The 19,603-nt window shown below is 29.9% G+C and overlaps 4 protein-coding genes across 4 annotated transcripts; 2 read left to right on the forward strand and 2 right to left on the reverse strand.

The window, feature by feature from the left end:
• The first annotated feature begins 1,862 nt into the window (after positions 1 to 1,862).
• Positions 1,863 to 2,758, forward strand: LOC114395782 (dirigent protein 25-like). The gene has a single exon (XM_028357626.1). It carries the CDS (start codon positions 1,899 to 1,901, stop codon positions 2,649 to 2,651), a length of 753 nt encoding a protein of 250 aa, XP_028213427.1. The 5' UTR covers positions 1,863 to 1,898; the 3' UTR covers positions 2,652 to 2,758.
• A 4,874-nt stretch (positions 2,759 to 7,632) lies between these two features.
• Positions 7,633 to 8,650, reverse strand: LOC114397374. The gene is made up of 2 exons (XM_028359429.1): positions 8,572 to 8,650; positions 7,633 to 8,402 (listed from the first exon to the last, which is right to left on the reverse strand). Exons 1-2 carry the CDS (start codon positions 8,648 to 8,650, stop codon positions 7,642 to 7,644), a joined length of 840 nt encoding a protein of 279 aa, XP_028215230.1. The 3' UTR covers positions 7,633 to 7,641.
• Positions 8,651 to 10,240: 1,590 nt separating this feature from the next.
• On the reverse strand, positions 10,241 to 12,065 carry LOC114395523 (non-specific lipid-transfer protein 1-like). The gene is made up of 2 exons (XM_028357324.1): positions 11,600 to 12,065; positions 10,241 to 10,504 (listed from the first exon to the last, which is right to left on the reverse strand). The coding sequence occupies exons 1-2, from the start codon at positions 11,965 to 11,967 to the stop codon at positions 10,495 to 10,497; spliced, it is 378 nt and encodes a 125-aa protein (XP_028213125.1). The 5' UTR covers positions 11,968 to 12,065; the 3' UTR covers positions 10,241 to 10,494.
• A 3,139-nt stretch (positions 12,066 to 15,204) lies between these two features.
• LOC114395524 (non-specific lipid-transfer protein 1-like) lies at positions 15,205 to 16,248 on the forward strand. Its single transcript, XM_028357325.1, has 2 exons — positions 15,205 to 15,638; positions 16,043 to 16,248. Exons 1-2 carry the CDS (start codon positions 15,277 to 15,279, stop codon positions 16,053 to 16,055), a joined length of 375 nt encoding a protein of 124 aa, XP_028213126.1. The 5' UTR covers positions 15,205 to 15,276; the 3' UTR covers positions 16,056 to 16,248.
• The last annotated feature ends 3,355 nt before the right edge of the window (positions 16,249 to 19,603 follow it).

Here is a 19,603-nt window from a genome sequence, read left to right on the forward strand (position 1 = left end):
CTCTCTTTATTGTCTCCCTTCAATTAGTTATTTTTATTTTATTTAAACCTTTCAATTCATCAAAAAAAATTATGACTAATTTAAAATTCAATTGAAATGTATGTAATTATTTTTTATTTAAAATTAAAATAAATAATACTTAAATAATTCAACTTTTACATATTGATCATTTATGCGATGTGCCCGAACACTTGTTCCTTCAATTAGTGTAGTTACCCTCTTCGCAGTCTGCAATAGGCAGCTTATCGCCTACATCAAACTGTGATATTTTTTGGCACCTTTTGACGTTGTGGGGACTACATAGTGAAAGATATTTCCTATCATAGAAAATAACAGTAAATCTATACGCGTATATCCGTCACTAAACCTCGAGAATGCTTTGGATTATATATATATATATTCATTTTCGTAGCTCATGATACTTTCTTTTTATGAGCCAATAAATTTTTTTGGATTTTACCAAGAGAATGAACTTTACGGTATTATAAATATTTCTGATTCCAAAAGGATTGCTGAATAGAAGATCCGGTAATCTATAACAAAAACACAATTATGATAAGTTAGTTCCATGAATATTAGGAACGCGTTTGACTAATTAAGGATAGCTTAATTAAGTAACGATAAAACTAATATTGACAAATAATCATATCCTTTAAACATGTGTTGGGGTTTAAATTTTTAGATGTGTATGAAAAAGAAATTTATTAAAAGTTGGTCTCCTTTGTTGATTTTTCGTAGTATTTCAAAAAATTAGTATTTGATTATCAGCTGAAAAATACTTTCAAAAAAAGTACAAACCGATATTAGTCTAAATCACTATATTTCTGTCTAGTTTATATTAAAATGACTAAATTTGATTAAAAAATGATTTAACGACAGTAATTTGTAATTTGGATTTTAAATTTAATGAAAAGTAGAAAATTTTTATTGAGAAAAGGAAAATATTAAACCCTTCAGCGAGACCTGCCAAATAATTGGATATTTGTCCAATTTGATAAGTATCGTTCAACTTGTTGGATGAACCCAAATTTTATAATTAAATACATCAATTTTTTTTTTGTCTACTTACGTAAATAATTTTTATTTTTTTTTGTCAGAGGAACCAACTCCTATTGAATATATAGTACTCTTTTTTAGCGTTCATAAATTAAAGGCTACAAGATATGGAGTTGGTATTTTTCAGTGTAGCAGGCAAATTATGAGCTGGTTAGTGTCACGGAAGAGCAAGTGACAAACGATGAAACGTCACACTGAGACAAAGGATTTTTATTCAAACGACCTAATGCATAGTACTATATGTCGGATGAGGCTTTATGTCACTTGCGTTAGCAGCAGGTGGACCCTCTAAATCAAACCATCAAATTCATGCCACCACTTACTATGGAAATTTCTTGACACCACTCCTATCATAATCTCTTAAAAATTTATTACTGAGGATTGATTTGATAGAATGATAGAGAATGAAATGAAAAGGAAATTGAGTCTAGACTTATTAAGATTAATAGTGTGTTTGTTTTGGTGATTAAAACACATGTATATTATTATTTTTATGTCAAATATTAAGATGATATAGAAACAACTTGAATTTGATTCATGTGATGCACATCCATCTCTATACAATATTATACCAAACACATAATAGAAAAGGTCTCAAGACTCAGAATATTTTAGAATTATTTATAGATTATTTACTAATAAATTAAGTCCAATCCTTATCATCTAAACCAACTTAATTTGTTGCATTTATGCACTGCCTAATCTCGATTGTTCCATGTCAAACTCTAAAGTGAGATATAAATTAAACAGGCTAATTAATATTAATAGTTATATACCATTCGATGATGGATTATTCTAACCACTACACTTAATTGAAGCCTAACAAACTATATGAACCAAGCATGCAAACTAATCTCAAAAGAAAGCTATGCAACACAATGGCTAGACTTCCTTCTCTTACGGTAAAATTCATGCTACTTTTGTTCATGACTAAGTTTTCTTCAGCTCGAACTCTTGGCAATCCATCCTCTAACCACAACCATGGCCATCACAGAATAACATTTTTAATGAGGGATATGTTCAATGGTAGCACACAATATTCAGAGAAACCAGCCACTACTAAAGTCACTGGTCAACTACCTTTCCCAAAACCCCTAGGCTTTCTTCCTACTAAAGGAGGGATTCCAATTCCACAATCCACTCCAACAACAATTCCACTCACTTCATCATCCACTCAAACACTTGACCTGTCTAGCATTGGCTTCTCTTTTCCCACTAGAGCAACACTCCAAGAGCTAGAATATGGATCAGTAACACCAATTGATGAGGAACTACTTCATGATGATGGAGATGAACTACACAAACTTGGAAGGGCACAAGGGGTGTGTGTTGCTAGCTCAGAGGATGGAAGCAGCCATATGGTGGCTATCACAGCAAGCTTTTTCAAGGGTGAGTTTCAGGATGGACTGAGGCTTTTTGGAGTGCACAAGACTGATGTTTTTGAGTCACATGTTGCAGTTATTGGAGGCTCTGGAAAGTACTATGGTGCTAATGGATATGCTGCTGTCAAGGTTGTGGACAAAGTAGGATCTAGTGAAAAAGAAGGGAAAGTGACAAGTTCAAAGTTCCTCTTGTTTGATGTGTATCTTAGTTGATTAATTAGAAGGATCTAAAGTACACATGTGTTAAAAAAGCAATGCAGAATGTGTTTTCTGTTCAGTATTGAGATCTAATATGATAATTTGAGTCTTAATCTAAGATATACCGGGAAGATATGTATAATAGATATTCGAGAAGGGGATATTTGCAGATATAAATCTGAGAGTAGCATGATCACAAATCTACAAACAGAACATAATTGATTTTCAATCAAAATGATTCTTTCAATCACTAAATTCATTGAGTAGCTTTCTATTTAGACACATCGATACTAAAGTTACAAATCATAATGTTGAAGTAATTATGTAAAGAGTAATGATTTTCGTACACTTCATTTTGGGTAGATTTTACTAAGGTGAACATAAGAGAGGAATAGGAAAAAGAATGATTAATGCAATTATGATCTTCTTATTTTGTTCAATAGGTAAGTTTGGTTCCTTCATTTTAAAATTGAAATATTTGATCTTTTTATTTTAAAAAATACACAATTTTAGTCCTTTTATTTTAAAATGGAAGTATTTATCTTCCTATTTTAGAAAATTTGTAATTTTTGTCAAACTCTTAATTTTATCTATACTTTATTTATTTTCTTTTGGTTCAATTGAATCTTAAATCTAACATATTCATTTAAAGTATTATTAAGAAATAGTTTAATTAATTTAAAAATAAGAAATAAAATATAAGCAAAATTATAGATTTTCTAAAATAAAAAAACTAAAATTTCAGATTTTTTAGAATATGGGACCAAATGTTTGTATTTTGAAATAAAATGATCAAAATTATAGATTTTTTTTTTATAGTAGAAAGACCAAATGTTTTAATTTTAAAATAGAGGAATAAAAATTGCGAATTAAGTAAAATAGAAATACTAAAATTACATTTAAGCTAGAAAAGAAAAGAAAAAGATAAAAAAAGAATAATAAATATGATAAACAATATACTGAAGAATGAAAATAGAAATATAAAAGATGGTAAAAATAAGATGAAAAATAAAAAAATGAATAATTCTTTATGTAAAAGATGTAGAAGCTACCCTTTGATTCATAGTTGGTGCACATATACCAAAACATGCATACCTACAAGTACGAGAATTTATTAGGTGATTCTAAATGTCTATGGTCTCAACCAATGTCTACATAATAAGATTCATTATGGTTTCTAATCACTTAATAATTTCTCATATATATGTGTGTTTGAATTTCAATTAAGACTTGTTAGGTATAATTGGTGGCGTGAGCGTTAGTAAATTCGTGTGTTACCATTGATGTTGTGACTTGTGACTGCTGTTAATAAAAAGTATTCAATTAATAACAATAATCGAATTTTTTCTAATGATGTTTGAAATTGCTGTACGAATCCAAATTTTATAGTTACATAAATTGATTCCTTCTTCGCCTACTTGCGTAAATTATTTAAGTTTTTCTCAATGAGTTTTTGAGCGTTAGTTCATAGATAAGAGGCAAAACGTGGAGTTGGTTTTACTTATTAGGTGATAAACTATGAAACGTCATTTGGGGGCAGAGGATTTCTATGCAAACGACCTAATGCATAGTATGATATATGGATGAGGCTTTATGTCACTTGCATTGCAGCAGCAGGTGGACCCTCAATATCAAAACTATCAAATTCATGTTCTTCTAAAGCCAATTAATTCCAACCCCACTGAATGATATCAGCTTTGTAATCTAGAGGGATGATATCACATATGACCTTCTTTTATTTATCAATCATATAAACTTTACACGTCTATGCTTTAATTGATGATGGTACCGTTGGATATAACTATAAGCAACTAAAAGTTTTGGCTTCATCTGTGTGGATACACAACTTTTTAGTAAACAAAATTAAAAACTTACATCCCATTTTGGTGGACTGGGTGGATGGAGGAGAGAAATGGAGAAAATAATAGATATGATAAAGTTTGGCTGTATTTTGTCAAAGTATAAGGAAATTATAATTTTATATAACAATTGTTTTGTGAATTTTGTTTGTAGGCAAGTCAATTGAACGTTTATTTTTAAGGGTGTCTATGGGTGAACCTAAATTAATACAAACTAACTCAAATAATATGGGTTGAATATTTTTTTGTTTGGGTCTTGACTCAATCCATTTAAATCATTGAATTTTGGGTTGAGTTTCAGATTTTAATATTTTGACTCATTAACGTGATTTGTTGTCTCGTTAATTTGCATTAAATTATTATTATTATTATATTATTATTAGTAGTATTGTAATATATATATATATATATATATATATATATATATATATATATATTTAAATTTACAAAAATCAATTACTATTATTATTAGATTTAGAAACTAAGAGTGGGACTGTTTCTTATTTTCTCACTTCTCACATTTTCATTCAATTAGTCTCATGAAATTAGGATTTCAACTTTCAACTAATTGTAAAATATCTATTTTGTTTTTTTAATTTATTTCATATTATTTTAGATATAGTTGAAGTTTTAGTTGTACTACTCATTTTACTATTTTAGAACATTGAAATTTTTAAACTATATTGTAATAGTTTTAGTTTTTGGGTTTTTAGACTTAGTAGGTGTGGTGTTTGAACTAGCTTATTATATTTCAATTTTTAAACCATGTTTAACATAGTATGTTAACCTATGTGATGATGATGACAATAATGTTATTCCTCTCTTGATCTTTTCTTTCACTATTTGACTACGCTAACAAATAAGTAATATTATTTCATAAAAATTTTAGCTTATAAAAAATAGCATACAAATTTAAATATTTTGACTCTTCGATCCAACCCAAACCGTTCACAAATAGGTTGGCTTGGGTTGGGTTTTAATTTTTTTTCTTAGAAAACTGATCGAAACCAACCTGTTCAAATTTGGTTGAGTTGAGTCATGAGTTTGGTCGAATCCAACTCAAACTGACCCATGTATATTCCTATTATTCCTTAGCAAAGATGTCTAGATTGTATGATAGTCTACAAAGTTTGAAATCATTCCTAGTGGTATTCATGTAGGGCCAACCTAAGGGTAAAATAGTTAAAGCTAAAATTTTAGGTCCATCGATAAATTTTTTTTCTGCATTTTTATAAAGCAAAAAAGGCTTCATATAATGAAAAAAATGTCACATATATTGACAAAAGGGCCTCAAATATAGCTCTTGTATTTAAATTAAAAAATTTCTCTAAAAATTTGTTTTAGGTCTTATTTATTGTTGAACTAACCTTGTATTTATAAAGTGATGTGATGAGAATTATAGAGAAATAAGAAAAAAAAAAGAATGAATATGAATTGAGACAAAATGGATAAACATTTATAAGAACTCCTTAGTAAATTATGTGAATTAATGAAAGTATATTATATGTATCAAAATTAGTTTTCTTTTGTTACTTTTTTTTTAATCTTTAATCTTTGCTGCATTGGTTGTATTAAGAATTGATGTTGAAAGTGAATTTCAAAATCATCTATTAGTATAATGGATATACAAAGTCATGTGAGAAATTTCAAAAAAAGTTACAAAGATCGTTACATTATAGATCAGTTCATTCAATTGAATGAAAAAAAAATCAATATAGAAAATATTTTATGGAACAATTCTTTGTACAAATGATTTAGACAAGTCTTGTAAAGAATTTCAAAAGTTATAAAAGATGTTCAGATTTCAGATCGATTGATAAAGAACTAACCAATTAAGTATTTTCTACATAAGTTATTAGTATAATCAATCTAAAAAGTGTTTTGTAGATCAATTTTAAAGCAACTTTTTGAAAAGAAGAGTGCCTGAACCTAGAAACCATGGGTTGATATTCACGTATCATGCCAATTAGTCACTGAGGAAACTGGCAATTCTAAAGGAACTGAGATAGAAAGTTGATTCCAAAATTATAAAAATATCACTATCTCATACTATATCGATTTTTCATAAATCGATGAAAACTTCTCGTGTTAATTTTTTTTTATTAGTATATTAGTATGATATATTTTTCCATATTCCTCATGATGTGTTGGGCCGGTGACAGGCCTCCATACCAAGTGGAAAATGAGCAATTTATGGAGAAGGTTGTGGTGTGCGAGCTTTTTTTTTTCAATGTTTTTTTTTAATTTTTTTATTTTTTAAAGTTCCTGTTAGTTGAGTTTTATAAAATTATGTTTAGCTAGACTTTGAAAGAAAAGAAAAGACAAAACCAAAATTAATAATAGGCTCTCACATCCTACAACAATGTTTGTTCTCTTATATTTATCGTTGGAATCCATCCCCCAGATATGCAATTAAATTGGGTTGGTTCATACCAGTATTTTTTTATTACCAAACCAACCTAAAAGTACTATTAATTTCCCGAGCCAATCAAGTAAAAAAAATACTTCCAATGTATTTAAATAACCTTCAGATGAGAATCGGCAGCCAAACTTTCTGAAATGTGAACTGATATGTTTACATTCTTTTATCAAACAAGCTAAACAATGCATATATTCATGAATCCTTTCATAAATAAATTCAATCCAACTCAATCGTTATAAAAAAATAATACAAATAAGTTATTCCAAACCTGAAGTTGAAAGTTACCTATATATGTAATTGGATATAACTTGTTTTAAAAGATATAACTATTGTTAAAAAGTTATCTATATATGTAATTTAGCATAACTTGTTTTACAAATATAACTATTGTTGAAATTTCAAATAAAATACGGTAGTGATTTATAACAATTGATGGTAAAAATATCCAAAAGAAAGATAACAAAAAATGATAAGATTATTTTCTTTATAATAGTTACTAGTGGGTTTATCCTACAATGTATCGGAATTTTAGTTAATTTTTTTTTTAATTTTTTCATTGAAGAAAAAATATTTCAAAATGTTCGTATTTAAATATATAATTTTTTAAAGTTAGTTAACCATTTAAATAATAAGAAAAAATTTTAATTAATAAAAAATAAATAATATAAAATTCTCTTAAAAATAAAAAAATTTCGATTTCTCCTTAGTATTAGTACCACTCCTCTCACCAGCGTGTACTCACTTCTCTCTCTCCATCTTTTCTCCGAGAACTCCGATCTCGATTCACAGTACTCACTCTTCTCTCTGTTTCAACTTCCTCAACCTTTTTCGGTTCGGTGAGTGAAGCAATTTTTTCTCTGAGAAAACCTAATTCGGGTTCCGTTTGGGGTTCCTCGGAAGTGTGTTGTTGTTCCGTCGTGTTCGGAATTGGAAACTCCGTTTCTTGGTCCTTAACGGGAGAACTCCGGAACCTACTAGCCAAAGAGGAAGATCTGTACGGCGCGGATCTACAGCGAGTTAAAAGCAAAGCGTTTCTCGGGGGCGTGCTTGAATTGGAAGCAAAATCACTATCCTTATCGACATTCACTCTCTCATGGAACGGTAATTCTGATTCTTGGTCGTGAAAATTGCGCTCGGGCTCGGAGGGATGTTTGAGCTTGGTGGGCTTTCGACGGAAGAGGCTGGGCCAGTTGGGCCAGAGGGGTTTGCAGCGGCAGGGGTGGTTGTTGGGGCTTCGGATCCAACAGCAGTTGCAGCGGCAGCGCGTGGGAGCTAAGTCACGTTTGGTGGTGGCGCCTTGTTTGGAAGGGCGTTTGTCTCGGACCTGGCCCATGCACGTGACCTTGGAGGAAGAGGGTTCCTGGGTTTGGGTTTCGATGGTGGTGGTGTTTTTTTTCCTTATGAACATTGGGCTTGATTTGGACCTTCTGCTACTTCTGCTAGAAACCTCATGAGTGGGGGAGGGACTTGTCTGTGCAACCCAGACTCAAAATGGGTTTTGCATGAATTTGACTTATTCAAACAAAATATTTATAAAAGGAAAGAAATTTAAATCAAGTAATCAAAATATCGTGAATTTAAATTTATTTTTAAAAAATTTAAATCCTCCTTTCAAACACATGGCTAATGAACTCCATATCAAGCACTTTCTAACGTGTATGCTGCGTAGGTGTAGGTCTTGATCTTTTTGGTTGAAACTTCATTGCAGAAGCTCGTGCCAGGACCTGTTCCATGGTCATTCTCAATATCCGAATTACTCTAACCTTCAACTTTCATTTGATCCGTCAAGGCACAATTTTAGATATTATTGTAATTTTAGATAGGAGATATGAGCAAGTACCTTTGCATAAAGCAGAACCATCTCCAAGCTATTCATGTCATTTGGATTTTTAAAGTCTGAAATGAACCATAAATAAATCACTCTTACTTGCAACCTCCATTCAATCCTGCCAGACACTATCTTTGAAATGTCTGTCACCCTTTTAGTCATTCGAACATTAAAAACTAATAGCAAAATTTGTGTGTAAAGTTTGTTTGCAAAGTAGAACCCAAAAAGAATAGAGGATGGGTATATATAATACCCCGTGCCATAGATGTATCATCTGGAGTAATTAATTTTCTGGGGGCCAAGCATATTCCCAGTGAACTGTAGCACATCATCATATGCACATCAAACTTATTCCCAATGTTAGATGATAATCGGGTTGCCAATGTTATCTGAGGCATTACAAAGATTGAGAGTTGTTATGTGTTATTTAACGCAAGTCATGGAGAGTTGGTCATTTGCTTTGAACACTGCCCAAATTTGACAATAACGGCTATATGTTTGGAATTGAAGAAGTATATGAGATAAATTTATCTAAGATGGGTGGTATTATGCATGGAGTTTGGGCAGGAAATGAGTTTGGTAGAACTTATAAGCAAATCCATTGCATTAAGAAGGTTTGGTTGGTTTGGGTTCTTATGGTTCGGTGGGATTGTTGTTGGGCCTACTAAATCCTTTTATGATTTGGTGAATTATGGGTTTATTTTTCTGCTCTCAGAATGATTATTTTGAAAGTAATATGAAAAGTATAAGAAACAATTCGAGGAGTGTCGGAAGCAGTTGCCCGAATTGTGTGTGATATTTCTTCCTATTTTTCTTGTAAAAAATGTTTATGAAGTGGGTTTGAATCAATGTCTAATATATATATATAGCTTAATGACTACTTTGTCACATTCACATTTGTGTTAAGAATAGTACTTGAGACTAGCTGCTTTGCTTTTGAGAGGTTGAATTCTAATTTTGTTTTGTGTTTAGTGACCTTTGAGAGATATAAGATGATCTTACGATAATTGAATTGTTAAATTGTTGATCATATGATTTTAAGACGATTCTTTTCAGGATGTGTGCCTTTTAGACGAAGTGATTTCCTGTAATGTTAGTAAGTCATGTTATATATCTGATTCCTAGCTATATACTTAAAGAGAACCCGTTAAAAAGCTTTTTATAAATAATTTATCTAATCATCTTCATTTATATGGTTTATTTATATAGGAATTCTCCGTCCAAACACTTCTACAGTTAACTTCATTAGCATTAAAATTAGCATCTGCAAACAAATTTTTTTTATCAACAGCATCTGCAAACAATGGACTTGCTCCCAATGCTTTGATGATTTTACATTGAATTTGTGTGTATATATATCTCAACTATAGCTAGCCTGAGAGGTACAAGCTAGGACTCACAAATTCTTGTATAACCGCTTATTTAGCATTTTAATCCTTCCCTTCCAATTCATAACAAGCTGACAAAAGAAACACCAACAGGCAACATGTATGGATACATGACTTAAAAGGGTGTTTAATGGAATTGGTTGAATAAGATCCATAAATTATTATAAATCTTTAATATTATTTTTGATTCTTACAAATAAAAAAAATACAATAACTCAATAACAAGACTAGTTGATGGATGTAATAATAAGCAGCCACCAGTCATTGTAATGTGTGGCCTACGTATAGCCACTTATTCACACACTAGCTATATATTGTATATCCTTCTCTTCTCGAGTTACCGCTCCATATATCATTAACCTCACTGCACTCTGCATCAAAATAAAAAGGGTCTATCACTATCAATATAATATTCAAAAGATCCATGATAAAAGACATATATATATATATAGACCGTACCACTAGTAAATAACATACTATAAGCTAAACTCACATAATTTTCTTTTCAACAACTCACACATAATTGCATATATAAAGAGATATAATGTTGATCAAATGATTGAATAATAGTAAAGGAAGAAAGAAGGAGAAGAGATCATGATTTCAAATATTTTCAACTAATAATTTTTAATAAAATTAACAAACTAATATTTACTTATAAAAATATTGAATATACAATTTATAGTATAATATATACGATAAATATTTATTTTCAAAATAAATAAATATTTTTAATCTATAAATTATATTTTAACTTTATGATAAATAATTTATATTGTAAAACAAAGTTATTTAATTTTAATTATTAATCTTTTCTTTTAAAATATTATTGAAATTTAATTTAGAAATATAGATAAAAATGATAGACGTACTAAAAAAGATAAAAATAAAATTAAGAAACTGTATAAAAATAAAAGAAAAGTGATTTAAAATAATAGAGATTTTTTTTACCTAACTGTTAAATTTAATTTAATTAACTAAAATGCACAAAGTTGAAGGTTCTAACTCTACTCTATTGTTGTTATTGTGCACCAAAATTCATTATTAGGAAAAGACATGTAACTTAATAAGAGTGATAATACTTCTAAATTAAATCTCTCCTATTCTATAATAATTTAAAATAATACTTTTAATCTTAAAATGTGTAGGAGTAGTTAAATTATGCACATTTTAACTAATAAATTAGTAAATTTTAATGATATCGAACTTGATTTCATTATCTGTGAATAAAAAAAAAATGATTGAGAGAATGATAAAACTCCATTAAGAGTTATCGGTTAAATTTTTTGAAAAAATTAATTATTAATAAAAATCGATAAATATTTTATGCCAATAAAATAATAATAGAAAAAAATTATATAACTTTTGTCATAATATCATTAGTTCAAAAGAAATTGAATTGCTTGAACAAGGTTTGATATTTGAATACTTTCACATCATTTAGATATATGGATAAGTATAAGTACCTGGTACAGTCGGTGGAAGGGCTGATCTGGTAAGGAATGTTAACCCCACACTGCTTAGGAAGAGCAGCAGCACGGTCCACATTGGACTTGCCATAATGGAACGCACTAACAGCGTTCTTTATGCACTTGCAAACGGTTTGGCGGTCTGGTGTGGAGTGAGCGAGGTTAAAGAGGGTCTTGATCCCATTGCAGCAAGGGCCAGGCACGGCTTTGCCACCATTGAGCACATAAGAAATGCATGGGGTGAGGTTGCTCACCACCTGGTTGCATGTCACTGCTGCTTGGGCCTTGGGAGTAATGGAAATTACACCCAGCACCAAGCACACAATTGCCATCCAAAGTAGCTTCTCAACTACAGACTTGCCCATTGATCAATTCTTCAAGATATGTGGAAGCTGAAGTAACCCTTTTTTGTACTAACTGTGGGTTGAGGTTAAGGTTTTGTTTTCTTGTTCCTCTATTTATACAGAACTAAAATGATTGTTTTCTGTTTTTTATTTTTTTTTTAAATGTGATGTACATGGTTATCAAATTCTCGAGTTAACTCGTTAACTCTTACTAGTTTACGAGTCCACTTGTCCTTTGCGTTAACTCTTGAGTAAACTCGATCTTTTTTTAATAGACTCTGAGCAAACTCTATGAACTTCAATTAAATTCGGTAGACTCTTGAATTTATCACTGAGTCAACGAGTTAGCAAGTTAAAAAAAATTAAACCAAAATGTAAGTTATTTTTTTATTATTTTTTGTTTGTTTAGCATTCAACATTCCTTTATTTAGTGTATTATTCTCAAATATAAAATTCTCACCTTTAATAATATCAAATTCTTGTTCTCTAATAACATCAAACCCTCGATGAGAATGATCTACAACTGTTATAACATCTGCAAGTTATTATCTAGTAGTGATGTATTATTATTAAACTTTGTTATTTAAATTATATGAACTTTATGATTTACTGTTTTGCTTTATTATATTATTGAAATGTTTAATTAACATTTTATTTATAGATATTTTATTATTATTTTTATATGAAGTAGACTCTTACGAGTTTACAAATTGAGTCTACGAGTCGAGTCTATGAAACTCTCACGAATCTACATAAACTCTGGAGTTTGATAACCTTGGTCAGGTCACTTTACTCATAAATAGGAGGTAAAATATGAGCCGACAAAACTATCTTTTTTGTAGTAAATTTGAACTCTTTCCGGATCTAAAGTGAGAAACTAGTTTATTAATTAACTTAGGGAATTTTGAGTTTTTATTTTTAAATACAAATTCAAAATTAAATATGTTAGGTTAAAATAAAATTAAACTGATTTTTTAATTTAATTTCAAAACACTTTTGCATTAATTTTTTAAAAACAAAAATGGGTTTTGTGTTTTGATTTTAATTAGTTTAAAAACAAATTATTCAATTTTCTGTCTGTGTTGAATGACACACAATACACTAATCGCATACTATTTTTATTATTATTATCATTATAACTGTTATCACTAAAATTATTATCACCACCACATTTTATAAGAAAGAAGTATTTTTTTTTGTCTTTGTTTTAAGTAGTTTTTTTTTTTTTTAATTAATGGAGATACAAAAGGTATCCGAATGCTTGGAAGTTCATTCTTGCAATCTTGCTACGTATAAGGCTTTCAACTAAGACATGTCCAATACATAGAATTCATAGATGATTCATAAAAAAGATAAAGAAAACCTCTTTACTTTTGTATTTAACCTTGATCACGATTTGAAATTTACGAGATCCAATACATACATTTGCATTTAGTTCTAAAAGCAAATCATTCAACTCTTTTGTCTCTTTCAAATGACACACAAAAACTACCTTGCACTTAGGGGTGGAGCTACATTAAGCTTCAAGGGGGCCATGGTCTCCCAAAATTTTAATTCTAAAAATATTGTATGTTTATCAAAATTTATAAGAGGGGATAAAACACTTCGTCAAAATTAAGTCAATTTTACAATCTTGTTTGACAAATCTCCCACTACTTATTGCTTATTAATTAGGTCTTTTATAGGCAAAAAATTACAATACAATAATAATATAAATAAACCTGCATCAGGAGGAAAACTTAACTGAGTATTATATTATATAACTTTTGATTCAAATTGTAATTTCATACATCAAATCTCTTGACTCATGAGATAGAAACTTTTTACACACACATGTAGGCGAAGGCTAAGGTGGGAGAGCATATGATGTATCCCACCATAGGAAACTATCTTTTTCACCTTTATATGATGTATCCCACCATAAGGCACTTTGCAGGGCAACTGACAAAGATTGATAACTCAAAGTACCTAAATTACTATTATTGAGAAGCATTGAATATAACATGGTCTGTTCTACCTAATCCATAAATGTTGATGGTTGCATACTTCAGTTGTTACATTTAGGAAAAGACAGTTACGAATATATCATCACAGTAGAATAATTAATTCTATTTTTTTTTTGTCATAGAATCTTCTTACTAATTATATCATCACTTGTTAGATATAGAAAATATTGGACGTTTTAAAAGTTTTTAAGACATAAAATGTATTCTATTTAATTCTTTTTTATTATAAAACATCAAGAAGATTTATAAGAAAATATAACATTACTTATTATAATACTATCATTATTCATATTTTTTTAAAAAATATCTCTAGCTTTATATTTACGTGAAGATGAAATTAAAGACATATATGTTTTATCTGTTTTTATTTTTCAGTTTTTACTTGGTTTGAAAATAATTATCAAAACATAATAAATTAGAAAGTTACAAAATGGTAAAGAAAAAACTGAGAAGAGAAACAAGCACGAGTTTAATTTCTGGTGAAGAATTAGTTTATCGTTGGCTTCATACGAATATAACGAAAACAGAGTAATAAAATGTTACACAGATAGAATGAGAAGAGAGAAAATATAACACTTGATATAATATACAAAGATAGAGATATAAGTAGTTGATAAAACAATTGAAAAACGATGAAGGAAAAAAGGTGAAGAGAGAACTCATGGATTCCAAACCTCCCATTAACATTTACAACAAAATTAACATTTATAATGTCTTAGAAAGTATCATATCACTAAATGATCTAATAAAGAAAGGAGTTAATTAGACAAAAAGAGAAGAATATAAAAATAAAATGACTACGCATCATCAAATATCGAAACCAACAATACTTATGATGACTTTAATTAATGATTTTGGCAGAGTTGAAGTCGGAAATTATAAACAAGTTAGTACAAATTTAAGTGCAGCCATATGAAAACTTTTAATTCTTAGGAAAGTGGCAGCATCTCTTAGGGCTCCAAAATCATTTTGGGGGAAGCAGAACGCTGCCAAGCCACATGGCTACAAATATATAGAAACGGATGATCAAGTTAGCCAACCATTATGAACTCTGATATACATATTTGTCTAAACCTATAGATATATATTCATTAATTGTATCATATTGTAGGTTTCAGCTACCCTGCGGTCATTCAATTGCTTGCATAAATTAAATGAAATCAATCAGTAAAATTACCTACCATTCCTTCACTTTTCACCTAACAAACTCAGGTTGAATCTGTACTCTATATTTAGTCCTTAAATTCTCAAATCATAACATTCTCACTCACTATAACTAACCATTGAAGAAGTGCAATTTCGTCCTCTAACACTCTTCCAAATCATGGCTAGCTCACTGCTTGTGAGGGTTGCCAGCTGCATGGTTGTGGTGTGGATGTTTAGTTTTGGGCACATAATTCCCTTGGCAGAAGCTGAAATTCCATGTGGCAGGGTGCAAATCACTGTGGCTCCATGCATAGGGTACCTAAGGGGTTCTGGTGGAGGTGTCCCTGCACCATGCTGCAATGGGGTTAAGAGCATAAACAACCAAGCCAAAACCATCCCAGATCGTCAAGGGGTGTGTAGGTGCCTCAAAAGCACTGTTTTGAGCTTGCCTGGACTCAATCTTGCAACCCTTTCAGCCCTCCCTAGCAAGTGTGGGATCAACTTGCCCTACAAGATCACCCCCACCATTGATTGCAACACGTAAGATCACGATCACGTGAACCCTCTCCTCCTTACTATAAATATACATTAATTAATATGATGTATTGTATTAACAAATAATATGGGTAAATGACCATTTTGATCCTAAAAACAGGTGACCATCCAATATTTGAAAGATAAAAAATTCTGATTTAATCGAGTGTAAAATTACAATAATATATCTGATTATTAAATTTTCATATCATCATTTTATTATTAAGTTATAATATAATTAAAAACTAATTTAACATTAAATTATAAAATTGAAAAATTAATTTGTGATGCTGACTACTGTTTAGGAGAATTTGTATTTACATAATTTCTTTACTTGTCATGAAAATAAATATAATGCATATAATATATTTATAAAGACACTAACATCAAATTCACTTTGTTCATTGTAGGGTAAAGTACTGACAGTTTGCTCGAGGGTTTTACGCTTGTTGACTTTACACTTGTTTCGCAGTAATAACCAGCAAAAGAGGGAATAAAGATGGTTTAATTTCCTCCATTGTTTGGATCCCACTAGGGAGTATAATAATGTTGATTGTCCAAAATGACATATATTGGATTTTCTGTCACTAATATACAAGAAAATCATTCTTCTACACTTGAGATTTTACATTTACAATACACTTATTAAATATGACTAAAAATTCAAATAATAATATTATTGAGGAATCAATGTCATGCACTATAATTAAATTGAGAATATGCGGAATCATAAGGTGATTTGATGGTTGGAAGAAGGGATACAAGAATTGGAGTGATATAAATCGATAAATGTAAACTTCATCTCATTTAAAGAATTTTTAACCTTAAAAAATGATGTAACAATCATAGTTGATTAATTAATTGTTGTGTGTTATATATTGTAAGAATGTAAAATTAGATACAAAGTTTTTTAACAGAAAAAGATAAAAGGATCTTTAAATTGAATAAAACTCTGGTTGACGTCTATAAAAAAATAACCTCAGTCGTCAATATCAATTGAAAAATAATCTCGACTAATATCGACTAAAAGAATTAATTTTGGTCGACTTCGACCAAAGTTATTTTGAAAGAATGCTATAAAATTAAAAAATCTAATAAAATATTCAAGTCATATCCAAGTAATTGGATTAGATTTAAAATTCAAAAAATTGGATGTGGATATAAAATCAATTCATTAAAATTGATTTAAAGCGATTTTAATATGGATTGAATTTGTATAACCACATTTTTTAGACACCCCTACTTAAAATACATTTATTAGCAACGGAAAAAAAAAATCTAATTTACTATAATTATCAATTGGTAATAAATTAAAAAGAAATCACTCTAATACCCCAAAAAAATCACTCTTAAAAAAGTACTAATAATTAAATCATAATTTTTAAAATTAGACTAGTCGTTGAGTTGATTAAGAAAATAATTTATGATTTAGTGGTTCAACTAAAGTCGAATGAGTGATGATGAAGATAATAAATAATAATTCATGGTTAATATTTTAAAATATAGATTTTTTTAGTAGGTGTTTAACCCATGGTTAATTTTTTAAATTATAAATTTTAACTTCAAGAATCATTTTAATTTTTTGAAAATAAATTATTTATAGATGAGCAAAACACAATGGGTTAGACCCGGTTAAAATGGAGTGCAAAATTTATCATGAAGCTACAATTGTAAATTACAGTTTTAAGTTGTTTCAGCTTTGTGTTAAACGAAAAAGAAAAGGCAGACAAAGCAGCTATCGAGTTTTTATCTGATTATAAAAGTGTAATTTCCAATTGCACTTTTAGCTGTTTTCACAGCCTGTATGATGGATTTGAGTAGCATTTTTATCTGTGATTCCAAGGTGGCATGTCTTGTGTAGAATTACAATTTTTTTTTTAAAAAAAATAAAATAAAATGTCAAAGACCCGTTTGGGAGTGGGTACAAGTTTTTAGTATTTGGTTTTCAAATACAATTTTCAAAACAAAAATGTATTTAGCAAAAATAGAGACGAAATGATTTTTAAATTATTTTTAAAACATTTTTACACTTATTTTTAAAATTAAGAAAAAAGATTTTACAAATTTGATTTTAGTTTTAAAAAAATACATATTTTCTAATTTGACAATAATATTTTTTGTTGACACCACTACTACCAACACCACCACCATTGCCACATTAGAATGAGAAAGATCTAGAAACTTTATAGGTATGAAATTGTACAATTAAAGATGACTCAAAGGAATTAATTGGTACTAATAATACCCATATTAATAAGATGTATATACTTTTTGGTAACCTAGCACTTAATAACTTCATAGTCAAACTTATGAAATATTTCAGGAAAACGTGTGAGTGAAAACAAAACACACTGAAAAGTCTTGTGCTAGTTTATGAGGACAATCATTCATCTTGAAAGCCACCGCTACCACCACCAGTACCAATACCACCTCTGGCATCACCACCATCACACCACCAACACTATTACCATCACCACCGTCATTATCACCGTCATAACTAACTATCACCACCATGACCATTAGTAGCGTTATCACCACCACCGTCGTCACTGTCTTTGTCATCACTATTGCCACCACCATCTTTGTCACCGCCACCACAACTCCCACCGCTACCATCATCATTACTATTATCATCATCACCGGCATCACTACCACCACCACCACTGTCATTGTCACCACTATCAACAATATCACTTCTGTCATCGTCACTGTCACTGCCACCGTTACCACACTACCACCATTGTCACCAACATCTCCACCAACATTGCTACTACTATCATCACTATTACCACCTCTATCATCACCGCCACCATTGCCACAAGTGGCTTCCACCATCAACATCGCACCACCACCATGTTATCATTGCCACTACTAATGCCACCTCCACCACCACCACCACCATCACTACTACCATGTTGTCACTGTCACCACCAATGCCACCTCTACTACCATCGCCACCGCCAACATGTTGTTACTACTACTAATGTCACCTCCACAACCACCGTCAGCACCACTATTATCACTGTGATTGTGATTACTCTTGGTATCTTTAGTGTCTTTATTATTGCTGACATTATCATTTTTGTCGCCACCACATAAAAGCACTCTAAAACTATTTTTAATATGATATGAAATTTTTAAAATAAGTTTATTTGAAACTAATTATATTTTAAAAATCGGTTTAAAATTAAAAATTGATTGTTATTTTTAAAATTTTTGAAATTTAAAACTTAAAACCACCCAAAATAGGACATGTGTCGTTGAAATAACGAGTTAAATTTGACTATCATAGATTTGATTAGCTAAGTCTATGATCAACAAAGATTTATGTGGGTAAATATTTTAAGAATGGATCCATTTTGAAAAATAATTTGTAAAAGTGACTTAATAAGCCAATCAACCTTTAGACTCTTCGGTGGGATGTTGCCACACTTTTCATTAAAAAAGTTTTCATAACTTAGAAGTGAAATGGAAGAAAAAATCAATATACGAATATAATCTAGAAAAAAAAGTGAATATAATTACTCTACCTTTCATATTTAACTCATTTATAACTCTTTTCTATTTTTCTTTTTTTTTAATCTTATCTTATCTTATCTCTCTTATCCATATAAAATGGACTTATACGCAATTTCATAGTACTTAAATTAATTTTCAATAAAATAAGCTGTACTAAAGTGGTTAACAAAATAATGGAATTTTCCATTGATAAAAACAAAAACAAAAAAATGTATATGACACCTGATACAATACAAGTTAAAATCAAACTCCACATCTTCTGTGGCATACTGGCATAGTACCCTTTTTTCAATCTATTCAAAATTAATCGGCAAACATGGCAACGATATCACCTTGTCAATATGTTGCCGTTGTATCTTATCAGCTCTCTTTCACAGTTTTATTTTTGGAAAAAAGAGAGAGAGAGAGAGAATGAATGATAGTGATGAGGATGTAATAAGAAAACAAATAGA

Source organism: Glycine soja, chromosome 18 (genome assembly GCF_004193775.1).
Source record: "Glycine soja cultivar W05 chromosome 18, ASM419377v2, whole genome shotgun sequence".
Lineage (NCBI taxonomy): Eukaryota > Viridiplantae > Streptophyta > Magnoliopsida > Fabales > Fabaceae > Glycine > Glycine soja.

Bases quoted from the DNA above. Each gene is read 5' to 3' on its own strand.
- LOC114395782 (XM_028357626.1), top strand. From the start codon at position 1,899: ATGCAAACTAATCTCAAAAGAAAGCTATGCAACACAATGGCTAGACTT.
- LOC114397374 (XM_028359429.1), bottom strand. From the start codon at position 8,650: ATGGAACAGGTCCTGGCACGAGCTTCTGCAATGAAGTTTCAACCAAAA. The intron at 8,403-8,571 runs GTTAGAAAGTGC...ACCCATTTTGAG, and splicing joins TACACCTACGCAGCATACAC to TCTGGGTTGCACAGACAAGT.
- LOC114395523 (XM_028357324.1), bottom strand. From the start codon at position 11,967: ATGGGCAAGTCTGTAGTTGAGAAGCTACTTTGGATGGCAATTGTGTGC.
- LOC114395524 (XM_028357325.1), top strand. From the start codon at position 15,277: ATGGCTAGCTCACTGCTTGTGAGGGTTGCCAGCTGCATGGTTGTGGTG.